The 22,019-nt window shown below is 54.4% G+C and overlaps 1 protein-coding gene and 1 non-coding gene across 3 annotated transcripts; one reads left to right on the top strand and one right to left on the bottom strand.

Annotated features, from left to right (window-relative positions):
* Window positions 1–472: 472 nt before the first annotated feature.
* On the bottom strand, window positions 473–21,766 carry dhx37 (DEAH (Asp-Glu-Ala-His) box polypeptide 37). Of its 2 annotated transcripts, XM_088617942.1 has the most exons (29): window positions 21,446–21,766; window positions 20,412–20,498; window positions 19,589–19,810; window positions 17,290–17,465; window positions 16,673–16,785; window positions 15,873–16,233; window positions 15,110–15,258; window positions 14,878–14,970; window positions 14,625–14,721; window positions 13,974–14,087; window positions 13,327–13,428; window positions 12,842–12,956; window positions 12,454–12,552; window positions 11,179–11,249; window positions 10,106–10,247; window positions 9,698–9,774; window positions 9,168–9,400; window positions 8,671–8,782; window positions 7,957–8,063; window positions 6,816–7,004; window positions 5,943–6,067; window positions 5,582–5,698; window positions 4,869–5,041; window positions 4,677–4,791; window positions 4,104–4,241; window positions 3,927–4,021; window positions 2,883–2,956; window positions 1,458–1,555; window positions 473–1,238 (listed from the first exon to the last, which is right to left on the bottom strand). In XM_088617942.1, exons 3-29 carry the CDS (start codon window positions 19,689–19,691, stop codon window positions 1,162–1,164), a joined length of 3,465 nt encoding a protein of 1,154 aa, XP_088474068.1. In that variant the 5' UTR covers window positions 19,692–19,810; window positions 20,412–20,498; window positions 21,446–21,766; the 3' UTR covers window positions 473–1,161. The 2 variants fall into 2 exon arrangements, with proteins under 2 accessions (XP_088474068.1, XP_088474067.1); XM_088617941.1 differs by lacking the exon at window positions 20,412–20,498.
* Window positions 21,767–21,938: 172 nt separating this feature from the next.
* On the top strand, window positions 21,939–22,010 carry trnad-guc (transfer RNA aspartic acid (anticodon GUC)). Its single transcript has one exon. It is a non-coding gene; the product is annotated as a tRNA-Asp (tRNA).
* The last annotated feature ends 9 nt before the right edge of the window (window positions 22,011–22,019 follow it).

The raw sequence follows: 22,019 nt of genomic DNA on the forward strand, positions 1-22,019 counted from the left end.
ATAATTTTTTGTTCATCTAGTCATCCTCATATCACCAACAGACCGGGACAGCGATTCAACAAGCCCAGGCATAGAGACTGAGTGTGGAGCGAGTGTGAGCAGGGAGGTTCGAGACTACGAGAGCACTGATCTCGGTTCTCGAGTACTGAAGCAATAATGATGCACACATTATTATCGCAGCCAGTCTCATGTGGTCACTTTTTCAATTGACGACTGTGTTGGTTTTATTATCATTTTTCTTTTTGGAATTTAATTTTTTAATTTCCTATGGGCGCCGTGTGTGCGCACAGCTTAGAGGGCACATTGCTCCTGTCCCCCTGATCTGTGTGCAGTGGGAGGGGTGTGGCGGTTACCCTCTTCTACCTGAAGTACTTTGACATCCCGCGAGGTGCCTGAAAATAACAATAGCCAGATAAAAACTGAAGTGCTGAAGTTACCCCACACCGTTAAATGTTTAAAAGAGCTTCACCACTACTATCCAACCTCTTTATTAAAACATGATAATGTTAAACTGTACATATAGGAAGGAGGGTCTTACAAAGACCCGTGGTGGGTACATGAAGAGTATTTAAGTCACACTTGGCAAGTCCTGCTGTGTGCAGTTGGCACACCACAGCCCTGAAACGCACCTCTGCCACCACACAAACCACATGGCCTGCTCCACGCTGTAGCCTTGATCTTCATCTCGCAGGATCCCAGGCCGGTCTCTCATTTCAGGTCCGCAGGGCAGCTGCTGGTGATCCGGAGTTGGGCACCTGGCCGCTCCTCACGGAGAGCCGCCCCGCTGCCCGAATCCTGAACATTCCCGTCGCCGAAAGTCAGATCTCGAAGTATCTGTGTGTTTGTGTTTTAAAAAAAACCAAGTGGCTCTATATGAAGTGGCCAAGTGGTGGAAGTGGCTTCCTGCCCCTGTTCTAACAATGACCAGCTTGTCCAGGGCGCTACAGCACCGCCGGGCCTGCTGGACCATCTGGGATTCGGGATCCGCCCCAGCCCTGCGGGGCCAGCGGGTTCTGACCCGTTCGGGTTTCCTCGCCAGCAGGGGGTGTGCGCTCCGGCAGAGGGCAGAGGGCAGAGGTCAAGATCGGGGAGGCCAGCAGCAGGGACAGGGACAAGCAGTGCGCGGGGGCGATGACCAGGCCTCTGGATGTCTGGCGCTGGTCACAGTGGGGGCCAGCTCTTGGCGACGTCCTGGTGCATGGCCTCAGGGAGCCACTGGCAGTAGGGCGACAGCAGATCTGGAAACCAGAGGTGAAGAGCGCTGTCTATGAGGACTAAACTATGAGCATCAACCCATCAGAAAGATATATTCTGTTTTAAAAAAGGCTTCTTGGGTGGACACGTTCATAGCTTTAACAACAAACGAAACGCAGATTTCATCAACTTAGATAATACAGCCCATTGAAAACATCTGTCGAAGCTGCGCGGGGGGGCGGCTGGGCTGGAGCCGGACTCACATTTCTGGTTCCTCCTCCAGGCGGCGAGCAGGGCGTCGCGGCAGTCCGCCTTCTCGGAGACCAGCGCCCCCAGCAGGGCCTCCGTCCTGGGCTGCAGCCTGCGGGGGGGAAGGGAGGGCAGATCCTTCTAATTAGATAACGAGGCATGGACGGCCGACGTCTGCGAGTCCCTCCCCCCTTTTGACCAGGCTCTCTGCGCCCTGTTCCCTTTAGAAACACCCCACGGGCCCGGGCCAAGACGAGACCAGCCTCTTGCACACGGGCTCCCAGCCCTGGTAGTGGACACCCACCTGTCGGGTCTCGTTCCAGCCACACCACTGAATCTATAATCGATTTCATCACAGGATTGATTTGAGCTGTGTGGCTGTTTTCAGTTTTTAAACCTACTGGCAGCAGCCTTTTCAAATCCCAAGCTCTCAAGTGGAAAAACTATACTTGTGCAAAAGTTACAATTGGGCAGCGTATCGAATCAATCGAGGCTTCAACGAAGCAATGGAGCTCAGCTGGAATGAGGCCCAGCAGGTGTGGGGGCTCCCGGGACCAGGATGGGGAACCCCAGCGCTCACACTCCTGATCCCGGGACACCCAGCCGGGCCGAGGAGCCCTGCGGTGGGTACCGAGGAGTTTCCTTCTTTAAAGGGGAGCTGCGGCGCTCTTTTTATATTTCGGGCTTAGAAAGAATCAGCACTGATGAGTGCATTTCAATCCACAGTAAAAGTAAAGTGTACACAGTAACTTGCAAAAACCTCCTATTTACATCACAAAGTAGATGAAATTTCCAGGCACACACAGCGCCATGTTCTGTGATTCTGAACGAGGCAACGAGACTTCCAGTGATGTGTTGTGGCCCCGTTATACTGTAAACAAGCAGGCTGGTGAACACGGCTCTTTTAATCCAGTAGAAATGTTGCTCTCAGCTTCCAGACGGTTTTACTGACAAATATTACTTGCTCGTTAACTCTGCCTCCAGATTGCATTGAAAACTTTCTGCAGTGAAGTATCCGCTGCACAACCTATACATCTCATGACATCAGTCATTACAGTGACTAGCGAGCAGGAAGGGCCACATCACAACACAATTCATGGGAGCTCTCTCTCTATACTGTGGTGAGACCAGGGGTTTGCAACAACATGGCGACTCGCAATACTTTCGCAAAGCTCACAATTTTGTGCTTAATTCTAAATTTGTAAATTTGCTCTACACCGTGAATTCATTTATTTTGTTATCAAGATCTAATAACGGGTTTGACAAATTGGGACTGCAGCTCCCCCTTTAAAACCCTCACGGGCTGGGGTGCAAGACACACCCCCTCCTGCATGTTCCCACAGCAGCCCGGACCCCCAGGGGCACCCAGAGAGAACGATCCCCTTCTCTTGCACTGGCACCGAAGGCCAGAGCTGGGCAGCCAGAGGCCCCACACTCACTTCGCCCAGGTCTTCAGCATGGTGGAGGGGCTGGACAGCAGGCACTTCGAGTAGGAGCGCAGCTTGGGACAGACCTGCAGGAAAACGAGAGGAAACGAGGAAGCGCTCTTCTCCTTTCACAGGACCCAGAATCCCTTCATCTCCGTGCTCTCCATTACAGTTCTCAAAGAGCAAACCGTGACCATAAGCAATGCAACACAACAGTCTCGACTGCAGCTCTATTCGGCCTTTACAAAATACATCTATAAAAAAGCAGAAGCATTCAGACCAGCTCTTTGCCCACAGCCATAAGACCTGCTGACCAGGCACATCAACCTGCACGATTCTTACTGCACCAGGAACCCCAGAGCTCAGAACAGATGAATTTGAGATCCGGAGAATGAGGTTGGAAATTCTGGTCCTGTGGCTGTTGTGTGTTAAACCCCTTTTAAAATCACGCAAAGAGCTCGTCCAGCCATTTTTTAAAGACCCCGGCTGCCCTGGCAGCGCAGGTTGGTCCCATTTCGAAATCCCTCTGCGCTGCGCGTCGGTCTCTCCGGATTGTAATGGAAAGTTACTGAGAAAAAGTGTTTTATCCTAAAAATGTTGTTTACGGACAGAGCGGTGCTGCAGAAGGAGCTGGATACTTAGAACCAAGTGTGATAGCACCCAGCTCGTCAAGGGCACGGGATGTTTTAATCATGTTTATCTCTGCTGCTTGGAGAAGGGAGTATGAGAAACTATTTGACTAACTGCTCATCTTTGCTTAAAGCAAAAACCTATAAGGAATGGAAAATTACTGCTTCACCTGTCCTTGAAGTGTTGCATCAGCTTAAAAAAAGATATAAAACAAGGGCTCTCCCTGCTTGCTTTTGAATCAGCTTCCACTTCTCTGCACAGATGGGTGATGGCTTTTTCCCATATTGCAATATGAATAAAGACCTTACTGAGGGAATGAGAACGCCTCGTCTGGCTCTTCTTTGATAAAATTCCACGACAGGATCACGGTCAGGGCAAACGCTGCAGGGAGGGAGGTGTGGGCGTGGCGCTCGGCGTGCCGCCTACCTGTCCTTCCAGCAGGAACCTGGCGAAGAGTTTGTAGCGTTCGAGGCCTTCTGGGTAATCCACCTCGATGGCACTCAGCCGCCAGCCCACTCGGTCTGCGAGCAAAGACGGCGCGCGGTTAGCGACGCGGGGCCGCGGGGCGAGCGCGCGGGGCGCGGACGAAGTCGGGTCACTCACAGAAGGTGCTCTCGCGCCAACATCGGACCCGGCCGCTCTCGGGACAGAAGCGGGGGGGCGGCGTCTCCAGGGGCTTCTCGAAATGGCAGTACTGGGGCAGCAGCAGAGGAATCCACTCCGGATCCACAGCGGAGACGCCTGGAGAGGGATCGGGAGAGGGGCAGGGAGACAAGGAGAGCAGGAGGCAGTTAAATTGGAAGACGGTTAAATTGAGAACAAAGCTCCTTCTACCGGAGGTCACAAACCTACAAGTGTTTGCAACGAAACACCTCCAATTCTTTTCACAAGGTACAAAAGAAACAAACACAAGTAACAGCAACTAGCTGTTCCTGAGCGCTAACCATGAACTGCAAACCAAGACCGGTTTTAAAAGCAACGCCGTTCAGCCGATCCAGCTCGTCTGATCCACCCGCTAAGTGATCCGAAGATCTCCCCCAGCTGTTTCTCCACAGTTGCCAAGCCTCAGTATGTGGTGGCTGGCCAGCTTGTTCCAGACACCTACAACTCTTCACGTAGAAGAAGAGCAGCAGCCGAAGGCCTGGGCCTGACCTCCGCGGCCCGGGACGGACGTACCTTTCATGTACATCTTGCTCGTCTCCATGATCTCCTGGTAGACCACGAACTCCGGCAGGGCCTTGAACAGGGCGGAGCTGGGGTGGATGAACACGGGATCGTCCAGGAGAGGAGTCTGGGGAGACGGGGAGGAGGGTGAGGCGGAGGAGGGGAGGTGGAGAGAGAAGGGCGGCCGGCGGGTCGGCGTCGGACCTTGTATCCGTTCCTCCACTGGGGGTCCAGCAGCTCGTGAGGCTGGATGCGCCGGGCCAGGTGGTCCCCGAGACCCGACAGCACCACCTGCCGAAGGCACAGCACCTGGCTCTCCGTAGGGGGCGCCATCTTTGGGTCGAGGAACAGGCCGGCGTCGGGGCACACCGTGTTCACTGAGAGGGAGAGAGGGGAGGGACGGCTCAGGTCTCAGTCCAGCACCGATCGGCTCACCGGGAATCCCATTAGGAATCCCCCACGGTTTAAGGGATTACGTCGGATCAGGGCTTCGCCGATTTCTCCCCGCGGGCGGGCCCTGGTGCGAAGTACCTCTGCACGGGGACACTACACTGTAAACAGGCGCCGTCCTTCGGATGAGACGTAAAACCGAGGTCCTGACTCTCTGTGGTCATTAAAAATCCCAGGGCGTTTCCTGAACAGAGTAGGGGTGTAAACCTGGCATCCTGGCCAGTCATGGCCTCCTAATAATCCCCATCTCTGAACTGGCTTCATCACTCTGCTCTCCTCCCCACTGAGAGCTGGTGTGTGGGGAGCGTTCTGGCGCACTATGGCTGCCGTCGCATCCCAGGTGGGGCTGCACACTGGTGCTGGTGGAGGGGATCCCCATTACCTGTAAAACGCTTTGAGTGGAGTGTCCAGAAAAGCGCTATAAAAGTGTAAGCAATTCTTCTTATTATTGTTGTTATTATTATTACCTGCGGTGGTGAGCTGCCCTCGCAGCCTCCGGATCTCCACCATGGCCTTGTACCGCAGCCCGTTGTCCTCGCAGAACCTGGGGGTGCAGCCGGCGTACTCGCAGGCCCCCACGGCCCCTGCAGACAGCAGTGCGAAGAAAAGAAAGAGCCAACGTTGAGGCAGGCGAGGCCTGTACACCAGAGAGCAGGCCGCTCGGTGGCGGAGCGCGTGAGCGACCGGGCCGGGTCTCTTGTTTCCAGAGAACCTTTGCTGTGAAAGGAGCCTCCCGCCTCGAACCCGAGCTATTGAAGAAGAGCTGTGCGTCCCTGCTCCTCCCCCCCAGCCAGGTCCGCACCCCCACACCCCCGCCGCCAGCCTTACCCAGCATCACCATGATGTCCCCCAGCTGCAGCGACGCCCCCTGCCCTGCCCACAGCCTCCTCATCTGGGTGAGCCGCGCCCTCCGCTGGGTCAGCACGCCCTGCTCCTCCTCGCTGCCCGCTGGCCTGCAACACAGGAGAGACAGATGGGGGGAGAGGGGGGGGGGGGTGACCAATCGGCAGAGTCTGAGGGTCATCAGATCCCGGCCTGGAGATCTGCTGCCCAGCAGGTCTCACAGGAACACAGCCCCAGGCCCAGGGAGGGTCATCAGATCCCAGCCTGGAGATCTGCTGCCCAGCAGGTCTCACAGGAACACAGCCCCAGGCCCAGGGAGGGTCATCAGATCACAGCCTGGAGATCTGCTGCCCAGCAGGTCTCACAGGAACACAGCCCCAGACCCAGGGAGGGTCATCAGATCACAGCCTGGAGATCTGCTGCCCAGCAGGTCTCACAGGAACACAGCCCCAGGCCCAGGGAGGGTCATCAGATCCCAGCCTGGAGATCTGCTGCCCAGCAGGTCTCACAGGAACACAGCCCCAGGCCCAGGGAGGGTCATCAGATCCCAGCCTGGAGATCTGCTGCCCAGCAGGTCTCACAGGAACACAGCCCCAGGCCCAGGGAGGGTCATCAGACCCCAGCCTGGAGATCTGCTGCCCAGGAACACAGCCCCGGTCCAAGAGAGGGTAACCAGATCCCAGCCTGGAGATCTGCTGGTCCCAGAGATCATCCCAAAGACGGCCCGGCCTGGTTGCGGGATTGAAAATGCGCCTGGGGAGGAAAACTGGTGACCCACAGCCAGCAGAACTGGAGCTACAGGTTCTTGAACACCAGGCCCGGTGCATGAGGTGTTTGCAGGAGAGAGGCAGCGCCTACCGGTCCAGCTCCTGGAAGATCTCGCGCACCGTCATGGCGGCGACCACGGCGATGACGTAGGGGAGGCAGCCCTCCTGACGCCCCAGCGCCAGCATCTTGGCGTAGCGCGGCGCCACGGGGAAGGACGCCATCACGCGGCCCAGGGGGGTGATGGGACAGCTCAGCCGGGCCCGCTCCAACACCTTCAGCCTGGGGAACAAGGGAAGTGAAAACCCCGTTATAAACGGACTCCTGCCACACAACAGCCAGCGGCAGGATCCAGGAAGTAGGCCGGTGCCGGGCTCGGAGTACTTCAAGCTCAGCAGAGGAGCTCTGCATGGGCCGACACGTGGAGTCAACATTCACACCGTTACAGCTTCAGGAGCACAAGCTCTGTATCGGGAGCCTGAAGTGCTCACTCAGCATTGCAGACTGCACTGCAGGTCCTCTGCCCAGGAGTGCCAACCATTGCTGGTTGCTGCTGGAAGAGGTGTTAGCAGGGCCAGCAGGGGGCGCTCACCCTGTGGTTTGTGTGGGTCCTAATGCCCCAGTATAGTGACGGGGACACTATACTGTAAACAGGCGCCGTCCTTCGAATGAGACATAAAACCGATGTCCTGACTCTCTGTGGTCATTAAAAATCCCAGGGCGTTTCTTGAAAGGAGTAGGGGTGTAACCCCGGCGTCCTGGCCAAATTTCCCATTGGCCCTTACCAATCATGGCCTCCTAATAATCCCCATCTCTGAACTGGCTTCATCACTCTGCTCTCCTCCCCACTAATAGCTGATGTGTGGGGAGCGTTCTGGCGCACTATGGCTGCCGTCGCATCATCCAGGTGGATGATGGTGGTGGTGGTGGAGGGGATCCCCATTACATGTAAAGTGCTTTGAGTGGAGTGTCCAGAAAAGCGCTATTAAGTGTAAGCAATTATTATTCCTTCAAACATTCTGCTTTGGCACCCAAGCATATCGACCACATTCCTTCTGTAAAAACTGTTTTAACCTTGGGGCACAAACTCACTGTGCCACACACACTCACTGGGCAAAACCCCCCTCTTCGACTCTCTCACACTCTCTGACCCTAGACTCAGCGACATGAGGCGAGGGAGACACGCCACTCCTTGCCCAAACTCATCACTCAGTTGGGGCTCCACCCCCCTCACCGGCCAGTCTTGGGGGGCTCCTCCAGGGCCCCCAGTGACACCAGCAGCTCCTCGGCGGCGATCAGGGCCTCGGTGGACGGCGGCGTGGGGAACGGGAAGTTTATCACCTGCGCAGGGAAGAGAACACGTCCGTGAAGACACTGGACTGGTTGAGAGAGGAGAACAAACACAGTGCTGGGCCTTTCGGGCCGCTAACTCAGGGTAGATGGCCACTGCCTGGGGCTGTCTTCCTAGCGCATGGACCGAAACTTCTACGTGCAGAGAAAGGCAGAGCTCAAGAGCAGAGGAAATGTTTCGCAGCCTCCGTGTTGAGGACCACACACGCTGGAACGCCGCTCTGCCGCTGATGGCCAGAGACTCCTCAGCGTGGGAAGGGTGCAGAATCACACCTGCCAAAACTGACGGCGCCGTGTCTCTAGAGAGCAGTGCCGAGACAGCCCTGAATGAATCGTTCCTGCCCTTCCATTCCGAGATGTCCCGGGAGAAGCGGAGGCCCAGCCCCTGAGCCCCCCCCAGCAAACCACATGGCTCTCACAGTGGGATGCAAGGTGTCACCCTGCCCTGCCTCATGCCCCACCCCTACACCTGTTATGTCCCACCACTATACACACAGTGCCCCGCCCCCTACCCACAGTGCCCTGCCCCTGCCCCGCCCCTACCCACAGTGCCCTGCCCCTACCCCGCCCCCTACCCACAGTGTCCCGCCCCCCTCACCTTCTCGATGTTGAGATCCTTCATCTGCAGGACCAGGTCCTCCACGGGCCGGCGCGTGATCTCCGCCTCCGAGAACTCTGCGAAATCGCTGAACACGGCCGAGGAGTACAGCCTGTCCCGGGACGCACAGAAAAAGTCAGTCCGACTACGGGAGGAGGGGCTGTCTGGTCTCCGCTTTCAGCCACGTTCTGAGTTACACTGACGTCCACACTACAACACGAGGGCTCGAGGTACATATAAGGAGACCGACTCGATCCACTCCACTCTCCCGGTGTTAAAAGCACAAACCGTTACCCCCGTGACTATGCCCGTGCTGCTGGTGCACCCTGAGGCACGCGAGTGAATTTGGAAGAAGTGTATTCAGAAGAATTTGCTTTCAAATCAGGATTATGCTGAAAGTTCTGAAAGATGGCTAGGGTGGAAAGCTCGGCAGATATTTTCCCACTTCGATTCCCCCTCCCACCCCCGCGGTGACCCCGTGCCCTCTGCACTCTGACCTGTAGCAGTGGCCGGGCTCTGTGCGGCCTGCCCTTCCCGCCCGCTGGTTGGCGGAGGCCTGGGACGTCCACGTGACCTTGAAGGAGGAGACGCCGGTGACGCGGTCGTAGAAGCGCTTCTTCACCCGGCCGCAGTCCACCACGTACCTGACCCCCGGGATGGTCAGCGAGGTCTCGGCCACGTTCGTGGCCACCACGCACAGCCGCGTGCCCGGGGGAGGGGGCCTGAACACCTGAGGAGGACAGAGACAGTCACGCGCACGGCGGTAAGACAGCATCCACGAGGCTGGAGTCTCGCTAGTTTCGCACAGGTCCAAAAATCTCCCTTGGATGTCAATTCATAATACTTTATTTATCCCAGGAGGGCTCTGCATGCACCTGAGCAAAGTGCAAAGTTCACCAAGGACACAACCCAAGAAGGACTAGATCCTAGCCCAATCACCCCCCAGGCACTCGTCACAGAGCTGCGCGCGTGAACTCAAGACCAGGGGACCCCAGATGGGGGCAGAAGAGTGCCCCCAAGCACTGACCTTAGCCTGCTGCTCTGGAGCCAGCAAGGAGTAGAGAGGGAGAACATACAGGGGGAGACTAGGGTCTGATTTCGCATCTGTGAAAAGACAAGAATCACAACAGGAAGATAGTTAGCTTACAGCACTGAACTTCCTGTAGCCCAGACACAATCAACAGGCTCCCTGTGCAAAGCTGAGCTCCGCTGTCATGTGCCCATGTAGATACCCCTGCGTATGGGATGAACACCCTATCGGCTGTTGGCAGTAAGAAGCAATTTAATGCGTTAAGGGCCAGTCAGGTTACAGAACACCGTGTCTTCGGGCAACATTATTAGACAAACTTCCAAGGGTTTCACGCTGGGCGATAATTCCGGTCTGAATGACTACGTTGATCCGTTTCATTAAAGCTGTCCCAGCACCCCGCTGTACCTCCGTCAGCCCCTTCCTCCTCCCCGAGATCCAGGTCAAGGTCCGACCCCTCCTCTTCGTCACCGATCCCTGCTCCGCGGTCCTCATCGCCCTCGTCCACCGGCAGGGCGGAGTAGTTATCCAGGTCTATTTTAGGCATGGACTGCAAGGCAGGCACGGGGGGGGGTTAGCGCAGGCAAGCGCGCAAGACTCCCATGGAACAGCCGTTCGATCCATTTCGGACTTTACCGGCCGCAGGCAGAACTAAGAGCTGGATATTGACAGGAAAACTGAGCAAACCACAGACCAGCAGCAGGGGTACAGGGACGGGGTACACAGACTGGCAGTGGGGGTAAAGTAACACAGAACACAGACCGTCAGGGGGGTAGAGTAACAGGGAACACAGACCGGCAGTGGGGGTACAGTGATGGGGTACACAGACCAGCAGCAGGGGTACAGGGACAGGGTACACAGACCGTCAGGGGGGGTAGAATAACAGGGAACACAGACCGTCAGGGGGGTAGAGTAACAGGGAACACAGACCGGCAGTAGGGGTACAGAAATGGGGTACACAGACCGGCAGTAGGGGTACAGTAACAGGGAACACAGACCGTCAGGGGGGTAGAGTAACAGGGAACACAGACCGGCAGTGGGGGTACAGTGATGGGGTACACAGAGCAGCAGTAGGGGTACAGTGATGGGGAGCACATGGCACTTTGCTTTCATCAGGAGCCTTGCAGCCAGTAAAACCTGCAATGTATCCACCCGCTACTCCAGGGAAGTCTGATCTGCGGCCAGCGGATTTCATCCGGTGCTCTCCTGTCGCCCTGAGCAGGCAACGGAACCCTGAGCACATCCTTCTCCCAACTTTCAGAATCCGCTCTGCTAACCCCCACCCCACTCAACACCCAAACACCCACTGCAAACAAAAGAGACAACCCAGAGCAGGGTGCTGCTCATCCACAACGGCTGTCCAAGCGACCGGGCCCCTCTCAGCCTCTGCAAGCCCCTCGCTACAGAAGCCCCCGCTCCGGGACGACCTGAACCCATCGACTGCAGGGTCCTGCAGGCAAGGGAGCTGCATGGTTTCGTACCACCGTCTTCTTCGGCTTGGCCTTCTTAAACTTCCTCATCTCCTCCGGCGAGTCCCCCTTCTCGTCTCCCTCTGCAGACCAAAGACGTCATCACAACATTTCAAATCACTTAACAAGACAAACAACTAAAAGGGAACTGCAGTTCCATTTTTCAAACCGGTTATTGAATCTCGGTAACAAAATCAATTCATTGACGGTATGGAAAAAAGCTATCAATTTCAAATGAAGCACAAAACCGTGAACTTTATGAAAGTGCAAACTCGCATTTTAGTTCTTACAAATTCTGACATGATGCGGCCCTTCCTGCTCACTAGTCACTGTCATGACTGATGTAACGTGATGCAGAGCGAATAAAAATGGGTTGTGCAGCAGACGTTTCACTGCGAAAATGTTCTAAAGTGACCTGTGTGCAAAGTTAACATGTAACAAGTCAGTCTGCCTCATCTCGAATAATGATGAGACTTGTTACCTAAAGCAGATTCCCTTCTAAAACCAGGGAAATCACCACTGACTTCCGACGCATCCAGAACACAAAACTTCCAATCTTCATTAATGATCTTCCCATAGAGACTACAAACTGTTTTAAATTTCTGGGTACAGACATAAACACTGATCTTAAGTGGAGCATCAACACTGACCACATAGTCAAGAAAACACAGCAGAGGACGTTTTTTCTTAGGCAACTCAAAAAACACAGAGTGAACCGGCAACTTCTCCTTCAGATCTACACAGCCATGATCCACAGTGTTCTGACAACCCCTGTTACAGTCTGGTGTGGGAGCTTGGTTAACTACTCCAAAGGCAAACTGGAAAGGATTGTGTCCAAAGCTGCAAGAACTGTTGGCTGTGAACTCCCTTCCATTTCATCTCTCTACTTAAGCTGCACCTCCAATCGTGCCAAGACAATCATCTCCGACCCCTCTCGCCCTGCTCATGATCTCTTTCAGCTTCTCCCTTCTGGAAAACATGTCAAATCCTTCCTCTCAAGGCCTTCAACCTCAGCTTCTTTCCCACTGCCACACAAACTCTGAATTCCATGGTATAATAATGCCGCTACATGGAAAATTGTTTACATATGTAATGATGTTTGTCTTCTGTCCTATTTAAATTTGTACTGTATATGTTGTATGTATGTCTCATCCGTGTTCTTTGCTGTACCGAAAGCAAAGTCCACCAACTATTGCTGTGTGGCAATAAAGAATAATCTAATCTAGGTAGTGAATGCCTCGACGAGATCCGGGTGACTCGCCGGCCCGGCCGACGGACAGCTCTCACCTGGCACGGCTCTGTTGGGCCGGAACGGGAAGGCTTTCCGCAGTCTCCTGCACAGGGAGTGGACCTCTGCCTGGCCCGTGAGGAACACCAGGATGCCCCCTGCGAGACAGACACACACACAGCCGTCAGTGAGGACAGACTCCGGCTGATTCCAGGGTCACTGCCCGCCACCAGGCTCGTCCGTTCCCAACGCTGTGACCCTGGCGGGACTTTTCAATACGGGCACAAGGATTCGGGTCAGCTGGGGGAGGAGAAGCGCTCGGCGGTCTCATCCTCTCCGGGCTCAAACCAGAGCCAGCGGGACGCTTCATTCACGAGCCACTCGCGGTTTTGCACAGGAGCGTGGGTAAAACCCGAACCGGACCGCGCGGCGCGGCCAGACTCTCACCCGGCGGCAGCAGGCGGTGGATTTTGGAGGTTTTCCGGAAGGCCTCTCCGCCGTAGTCGTCCAGCGGGGTGCGCTTGTTGAAGTGGACGGTGACCGGGAACTGCCTGGCGTCCACCTGCGGAGCAAACGCGCAGCCTGAGTCACACCGATTCGAACCCTGGGCCTGCTTCAAGGGCACCGGGGGTTCTCCCCCAGACTGGGGGGCACGGGGTCACTCAAGGCAAATCGAGCTGCTTTTTACAGTAGTGTCCCCGTCGCTATACTGGGGTATTAAAACCCACACAGACCGCAGGGTGAGCGCCCCCTGCTGGCCCCACTAACACCTCTTCCAGCAGCAGCCTTAGCTTTCCCAGGAGTCTCCCCTCCAGGTACTGACCAGGCTCACCCTGCTGGGCTTCAGTGGGGCTGCCAGCGGCGAGCTGCAGGGTGATATGGCTGCTGGCATGAAAATAATATTGTCTATGGTAGCGGCAGGACGCTCTGACCTTGACGACAGGCGGAGGGACGGGGAACAGCCTCCTGTTCTCGGTGAAGTCCTCGACCCGCAGCGTGGCTGACATCACGATCAGCTTCATAGGCAGGCCCCTCTGTGGAGAGGACACACACGCAGACACACGTAAACACGCAAGTACCACCAGACCGGGGCCCCTGCAGGTGACGGCTCGTACTGGGGGGGGGGGGGGGGGCGACACGTTTGTTCGACTGCACCAAGAGACACAGGAGATCAGCGCAAGAGCAACCTGAACGCCTGCGCTGCCTGGGGTCGGGTGCCAGTTTCAGCGCAAGTCCGCTCACGCCATCATGCACAGAGACGCCAGGCACTGCTGTCGCACTTTCCTGACCACCCAGATCACTGTCCTGTGATCGCAGGGCAGGACGACACCCTGGTGAGGATACACATACATGCATATGGTGACAATGCAGGGACCCCAATCAACCAGGACCCAGGGAGAACGTGCAAACTCCGTACAGAAGGTGCACCCGGCCCAGAATCCGGACTCCAAAACCCAAACTCAGCGAGGCGGCAGCTCCAACCGCCTCCCGATCACGTCTCTCTCCGAGCACCCGAGAGGTGAGGGACCGATCCTCTCCCGCCCCACCCCAGCCCTCGAGGCAGCAGGGCGCCCCCTACCTTGTGGCGCAGAGGGACGATGCGGGAGAGCAGCCCTATCAGGATGTCGGTGTACACGCTGCGCTCGTGGGCTTCGTCGATGATGATCACCCGGTACTTCTGCAGCAGGAAATCCTGAAAAGGGAGCAGAAAGAAAGCTGGAACCTCCCGGGAAGACTTCCTCGGCGCTTCGGAAACAACATGAGCCAGGCGCACAGCTCTGCCTTACTGCTGGAGCTCCTGCTGACCAGGCTCTGAAGCGTGAGGCCGCGGACATCAAACCAAGCTGTACACAACCGGCAAGGACAAACACACACACACACCTGCAGATAAACGGGTCAGCATGCCAGAGACCGACAGGAAACAGACCTTGTTGCACCAGAATAAATTAACCGATTTACTGGGTAATTTGTACCGTACGTTACATACACATTATAGTTCAACTAGGTAGCTGCGACAGCACGCATAAGCTGCAAAGGAACAGGAAACGGGTTTATTCCAAGCTGAAAAGGAAAGACAGGAAACACAATGTTTCGGCTGTGGAGCCTTACACTAAAAATGGCAGCTTGGACCATGTGTTTGCCATTCTTGCCGACTGTATGGGGTAAAAAGCTCTAGATTAAGAATATACAGTATTTCTGCGACAGCTCCGCGATCTTCTGGATTCAGTACCTTTTGGATCTCTTTCAGCAGGACGCCGTCAGTCATGAACTTGATCTTGGTGTCGCTGGTCACGTTGCCCTCGTAGCGGATCTGATAGGACACGACCCTGCGGAGAGGGAGGACAGAGGACAGAGCGGCTCAGGACGCGCAGGCACAGAGGCACGGGGCCGGTGTCAGGAAGGCCGCCCCAAGAAGCGCCCGCCCACCCACCCACTCACCCACCCACTCACCCACCCACTCACCCACCCACTCACCCACTCACCGTGTGGACAGGTTCATCTCCTTGGCCACCCGCTGGGACATGCTGACCGCGGCCACTCGCCTGGGCTCCGTCACGCCAACGATGGCGTCCCCGCTGATGCACATGGGGGGGGAGAGAGAGAACCAGACTGGACACTTGTGTAGTGTAACAGGAATCGTGCAATGACATGGCAAGGAGAAAACAGCCGCTTCTGACTGAGAGCTCACAAGCAGGTGGAGAAACAGCTGTGTACCTGGCGTATCCGGCTTCGTACAGGAACTGCGGCACCTGGGTGGTCTTCCCACTGCCCGTCTCCCCACACAGGACGACGCAGTGGTTCTCCCGCACGGCCTCCATGATCGCCTGCTCCTCCGACAGCACCGGGAGCTTCAGCCGGGCGGCCTGGAGACACGTGGAGCAGGGTGACAGGGTCAGGGAAGCACAGGGCACTGGCGCGGCTGCCCCTCTGTTCCTACACTGCGCCGTCACCGGGACCCACGCTGCCTCGCTCCAGACACCGGGAGCCACACGACAGCGGGATTCACACGACAGCGCTCTGGACACTGGGATCCACGCAACAGCGGGATCCATACGACAGCGCTCCGGACACGACAGCGCTCCGGACACCGGGATACTGTATGCAGGCAGGTGGCAGAGCACTGCTGCAGGCAGAAAAATCACTATCTGCAAGTAGGGAGCTGCATCAGCATGCGTAGGCTGCGAAGGAACAGGTGAGGTTTATTCACACCTGAAGAAGGCTCCACAGCCAAAACGTTGTATCTCTTTTCAACATAGAACAAGCCTTCACCTGTTCCGCTGTGATCTAAGAATTGGTTGTTTCAACAGAGGCCTGTGCTGCTTCCTCCTGCCAGCTAGGGGGCAGTGTTCCTGGCTGTGACCGCCCACACACTGCTGCCATTGCCGAGGTCGGATAACTGCTTTCGGCACGGCCCAGCACCTGACCTCCGGGGCCTGGGAGCGGAAACACGCCCCCCGTTCCAGCTCCTCTTGCCCACCTGGATCTCCGGACTCCTGTCCACTGGGATGAAGACCGCAGGCTCCGACGGCGGTCTGTTCTCCGCCTGCCGCGGGCCCGGCTGCTCCGGTACCGGTGCCGGCTTCTTCTCTGGAGGCGGTCCCACGGGTTCCTCTACCGGCTCATCTCTGTTCTCAGCCTGCCCTTCGTCTCTCTCCCCCTCGTCCTCTTCGTCTTCCTCGGAGGTGGTGCTGCCGCCGCTGCTGCTGCTGTCCGATTCCTCCCCTCCCTCTTTCCCCTCCTCTTCCTCGTCTGCGTCTTTCCTCCTCCTCCTCTTGCGGTTGGCCCCTCTCACACTGCTGACCTGGCCGGCCAGCCCGTCCCCCGTGTCCTCCATGACACTGGGAGAAGAGGAAGACAGACCAGGGGAATGAAGGGTGCGCTTAAGCTATGAAGACAGAAACAACCTCAGCCAGAAAGCAGAATGATATTCAGGCCTCCAAAAAAGACTCCCTCTGCTTAGAGGTCTGAGCCACTTCCAGGACTTAGCAGCAGCAGGCTCTTTGTATACGTTGCTCAAAACAATATAGACCCAGTATTGCCCAAAATAAGATATAACAGGTACATTGAAGCCGACACTCGCCCGTTCTTGGTTGTATGTGCATGTTTGCAAACATTCTAAGCACATGATCTTCTGCAGAAACAACACAATGTTACCAGTAAGAAACATCGAGCCACTACAGCCGACTCGCTGCATGTGGCAGACAAGGTTCTGGGAAGGTTGTGGGAGACCTAAAACCACTGCTGAGCTCTGAGCCGGGAGAGAAGGAGCCTTCATACTGTTTGCTCTGGTACAGCTTGTCCCCTGTGCCCAGCTTGGAGGTGGTGTACAGCAGCTTCATCTCGGCATCGCTGACCTGCACCTGCGCCAGCTTGCTCAGGATCTCCGCGCGCTGCAGAGCACAGAGAGAGGGCAGGAGGAGGAGAGGATCAGAGAGAGAGAGAGGGCAGGAGGAGGAGAGGATCAGAGAGAGAGAGAGAGAGAGGGCAGGAGGAGGAGAGGATGGGGGAGAGAGAGAGGGCAGAAGGAGGAGAGGATCGGGGAGAGAGAGAGAGGGCAGAAGGAGGAGAGGATCGGGGAGAGAGATGGGGCAGGAGGAGGAGAAAGAAAAGGAAGGGAAGTCAAAGGGGAGACAAGGAAGGAAAGAAGCAGAGGTGTGGGTCAACAAACAGCACGGAAGTAACAGTTTAGTAAAATGAACAATAATCATTAATGCAATGTTAATTTTACAATTATTAAATTTGAAATTAAAAATGAATGGAGGAAAGACTTAAAAAAGGTCTCAAACCACAGTGCATCAGACCAGATCCGTCTGGCTAAACCGGCGCAGCGGTGATGTATTGATTTACAGCAGGTCTGCACCCAAGCACCGTGGCTCCCGGCCCATCAGGCTCACCTGGGCTTTCTTCTCCTTCAGCTCCAGGACCTTCTGCAGCTGTTTCTTCTGCTTCCGGGTTAAAGGCTGTCTCCTGGGCGCGCTGGTCTCCAGCGCCCCCCCCGGCTTCCTCTTCTTCTTCGTGGCCGGGAGGACGAGGGGGTTGCTCTCATCCACACCCTTCAGCGCCTCTCCGTCTGAGAGGGGGCAAGAAACTGTTACTAACTGGACAAACAGGGACAGAATATTCTTTAAACACACGCCAGTCGAGTCCTGAGAGGCACCGATTCACAAACTTGTTCCCTGAACAAGCAACGGACACAAACGGTATGGTTTATTTAGATTTTCAGAAGGCTTAGTTCTCATCCCTTCATGAAAGATCGATACTTCAGTTTTAGGCAGTAGGCATTCAAGATGAAGGTGTGAATCTGCATTGAGCACTCATTAACACACAACAGCACTATCAAACTATTAAACTCCCAGCCTCTCACTCTCACCTGTGATCTGAACCTCACAGTGCCTTCTTTCTTACCAAAAACTCACACATTGAAATCTACCTCTACCTTACATGTCAAAAGCTCAATCCCCATAATTTCTATCCTTTTATTTCATTCTGTTGATGCATGTTTTTGCACATAACCTGTTACCTTTTGGTTGTTTTTGCACATTGCCTGTTGTTGTTTTTGCACACTGCCCGTTGTCTCTGTCTTTCTTTTATTATACAATTGTATTGTTGTTTTTTTTTCTTTGTACTACTTATGTCTGAGAGCTAGTTAATAGCATTTCGTTATACCATATACCTGTATGAGTATAATGACAATAAACTTGAACTTGAACAGCACAGAGGATAGATAAGGGGAGGATGCTCAGTTTGGTGGGGAAGTAATTAATGGGCTGCTCATCAGATGTGGAAAACAAGGCCACCAGGAACTGCTTTAGGACTGCTGCGGAGAGAGGAGGAAAGACCCCAATATTCTGGTGGAAATGAGGTGTGCCTGGCGTTATTTCAAAGCAGGAAATTCACATTCAGGTGTCTGTAACACACTGACCAACCAGCTTACAGACACAGTCTCCCCAGAATCCTACAGGAACAGCTGGATGTGACCCCTATAGCCATAAGCATCGTGAACTACTGGCCAGTGAGCACACTGAAGCACCTGAGCACCCCCTCTGACCCGCTGTCTTTGCTCTGTGTGCAGCCTGGTTAACCCTCAGGGGCTCTGGCAGCATCAGGGTCAAGTGTTGATCCTGTGGGTTGTGGCAACAGCACAGAGGGGATTATAATTAATAATAATAATTGCTTACACTTATATAGCGTTTTTCTGGACAGTCCACTCAAAACGCTTTACAGTTAATGGGGATCCCCTCCACCACCACCAGTGTGCAGCCCCACCTGGATGATGCGACGGCAGCCATAGTGCGCCAGAACGCTCCCCACACATCAGCAATCAGTGGGGAGGAGAGCAGAGTAATGAAGCCAATTTATAGAGGGGGATTGTTAGGAGGCCATGATTGATAAAGGCCAATGGGAAATTTGGCCAGGACACCGGGGTTACACCCCTACTCTTTTCGAGAAATGGCCTGGGATTTTTAATGACCACAGAGAGTCAGGACCTCAGTTTTACGTCTCATCCGAAGGACGGCGCCTGTTTACAGTATAGTGTCCCCATCACTACACTGGGGCATTAGGACCCACATGAGCCGCAGGGTGAGCGCCCCCTGCTGGCCCCACAAACACCTCTTTCAGTTTCACAACCTTAGTTTTTCCCAGGAGTCTCCCCTCCAGGTACTGACCAGGCTCACACTGCTGGGCTTCAGTGGGTTATCAGTTGTGAGCTGCAGGGTGATATGGCTGCTGGCATATTATAGGATGTGATTGACCATTAATCAGTGAAATTTACACCTTCCGCTGCCACAACAAAGCCCGATCCATCATTCAGGATCCCAACCATCCCCCCCACAGACTGTTCTCCCCCCTGCGCTCTGGCCAGCAGGACGGCACTGTTGAGGCTCAGACCAGCAGGCTTGAGAGCTGCTCCTACCCACTGCAGTGCCCATCCTGACAGCTCACTGCTCTGCCTCAGACTCACTGCACCTCTGCACCTTCTCCATGGACTACCAGGGTTTTTCCCTCCCACATATTCATTGTTCTGGTTATTATTAATTGTGTTAGTAATTTACTGTCTACATCGTGTGGTGTTGTCTGCTGTACATCCTGAGAGATCAGTGGGAATAAGAGTTTCACTACAGGTGTACACCTGGCAGTCAGCCCCTCTCCTCTCAGCGAGGAGGACTGGCCGACGCCACGCGGAAACCTCACCCTCCACTTCAACCACCACGTCGCTCTGCGGCCCCTGCGGCCCGGCGCCGGCGTCCTTCTGCTGGCGGCTCTTCCAGTTGTGCCTCTTCCTCAGTCTCCCCATGGCGGCGCCGCGGGGCGGGTTTCGGCCTCGAGGTGACGGCGGCGGCGGTGGCGGCTACAGCCCCCCCACACTCCTGGGGTCACGGACAGAAGTTAAGCAGCCACGAAGGGAGGCTCCACCTGGGAAACGAACCAAATCATTGTAATAATTAATAATTGCTTACACTTCTATAGCGCTTTTCTGGACACTCCACTCAAAGCTCTTTACAGGTAATGGGGATCCCCTCCACCACCACCAGTGTGCAGCCCCACCTGGATGATGCACCAGTCCTCTCCCCACACACCAGCTCTCAGGGGGGAGGAGAGCAGAGTGATGAAGCCAGTTCAGAGACGGGGATTATTAGGGGCCATGATTGGTAAGGGCCAATGGGAAATTTGGCCAGGACGCCGGGGTTACACCCCTACTCTTTTCGAGAGACGCCCTGGGATTTTTAATGACCACAGAGAGTCAGGACCTCGGTTTTATGTCTCATCCGAAGGACGGCGCCTGTTTACAGTGTAGTGTCCTCGTTGCTACACCTCTTCCAGCAGCAGCCTTAGTTTTTCCCAGGAGTCTCCCCTCCAGGTACTGACCAGGCTCACACTGCTGGGCTTCAGTGGGCTGCCAGCTGTGAGCTGCAGAGTGATATGGCTGCTGGCCAAATGACTTGTCCTGACAGAAACATGTCACAGATGCACACAAAGGGCACGAACTCAGACTCTGGAAACACCAGCAACACACCTGTATAATAACTGCAGGAATCACAGACCAGTAGGTCTTGTGTCTGTCACATGGCGGGTCACGGAAAGGATCATCAGAACCAGTCACCTGTATGTCAACGGGATTCCATGAGACAGTCGACATGGATTTAGAAAAGATGGGTTTTGATTAACGAACTTGGGACACAAACAGGGGATGCGATAAGTTTATTTAGATTTTCAGACAGCTTAGTTCTCGTCCCTTCATGAAAGATCGATACTTCAGTTTTAGGCAGTATGCATTCAAGGTGAAGATGTGAATGTGCATCGAGCACTCGTTAACACACAACAGCACAGAATACAGATAAGGGGAGGATGCTCAGTTTGGGGCAATGTAATTAATGGGCTGCTCATCAGAAGTGGGTCCCCTTCTGTATGCGAATATTTTAAATCCCTCAGGACGAAAAGGACAAACCAAATTGTCAACCGAGTCCGATATAATTTAGGAAACCCCATCACGTCTGAACTCGTTTATTGTCGTGAACTGACACGAAGATGATGGCTCTTATCATCTTCAATCTTATGTGCTGCTTTTCACTACCAAATCTCGCTTAACGTTGCATCTTTCTTTACAATAAACTGCCGTGCAGCCTGGCTGAACTCTCATTAAGAGTTCTGGATGTGTTTTCGAATACTTCTGAATTATTTTCCAACGAACAAGCCTCCAGAATCGGCAAGCGTCTCGGAACACGTCGCTAAGTGTTTGATAGCGCTGCGAGGAGCTGCAACAAGCAGATTTCGTCTACACAAAATTCTCACCGGGAAACCAAAGCACATTTTATCACGCGTATGCATTCGGGACCCACAAATACAGCTATAGCAAAGATCTCGCTAACTCTTCATGGTTTAACTTCAAAAGTTTAAATACAGTTTTGGCACCAAAACCAGCATTGCAATTTCTTTGTCGTCTACGCTTATTTTAGATCTGTACCCTGTATGTGTGATCGTTTTTACTATGTGGTTTGTCATGAGTACAACTGCTGCTTGTAAAAGACGAGCAAAGAAAACACCACATACCTCAGTCTTCTAACGTGAGACTCACATGTACCAACAGGAAGTGATGGGTGCAACCCCAAATTAGTTCCGCCATCGCATCGGACGGTGCGCTCTTGAGTCTCGAAATATAAAGGTTCCGATGTCATCACTACAAATAAAAAAACAAGACAAAAATACCGGATCGGAAATGATCTTCGACTCGAATATTTCATTACACGCCACTAACAATCATATTCCATGCAAAATTCAAAATGTCCTCTACGTGGGACACTCGTGAAATTTGTATTTCGACAGACTTGCTGTTCACGATGCGTTGAAATCGGCCGGTTTTTATACAGCGAGCAAACACGAAACATTGTCACTGTGTACTGCGAATTAAAAACCAACCACCAGGTGTAAAAAGAAAAGAACTGTGTCGTTTTTTCGTAAAAAAAAATTAATGCTGATAGAAATAACTAACGTCTCCACGCGTAAAGGTTTAAAGCCAGAAACGGGGCCGCTGCTCTCAGCCCGCTCCTCGTTAGTATAGTGGTGAGTATCCCCGCCTGTCACGCGGGAGACCGGGGTTCGATTCCCCGACGGGGAGGTGCAACAT

The sequence above is a fragment of the Lepisosteus platostomus genome, chromosome 24, assembly GCF_059453375.1.
Source record: "Lepisosteus platostomus isolate fLepPlt1 chromosome 24, fLepPlt1.hap1, whole genome shotgun sequence".
Classification (NCBI taxonomy): Eukaryota; Metazoa; Chordata; class Actinopteri; order Semionotiformes; family Lepisosteidae; genus Lepisosteus; species Lepisosteus platostomus.

Bases quoted from the DNA above. Each gene is read 5' to 3' on its own strand.
- dhx37 (XM_088617941.1), bottom strand. From the start codon at position 19,691: ATGGGGAGACTGAGGAAGAGGCACAACTGGAAGAGCCGCCAGCAGAAG. The intron at 8,783-9,167 runs GTCAGAGTGCAG...GTCCCGGGACAG, and splicing joins GAGCCCGGCCACTGCTACAG to GCTGTACTCCTCGGCCGTGT. The intron at 8,064-8,670 runs GTGAGGGGGGCG...TTCCCTGCGCAG, and splicing joins AGGATCTCAACATCGAGAAG to GTGATAAACTTCCCGTTCCC.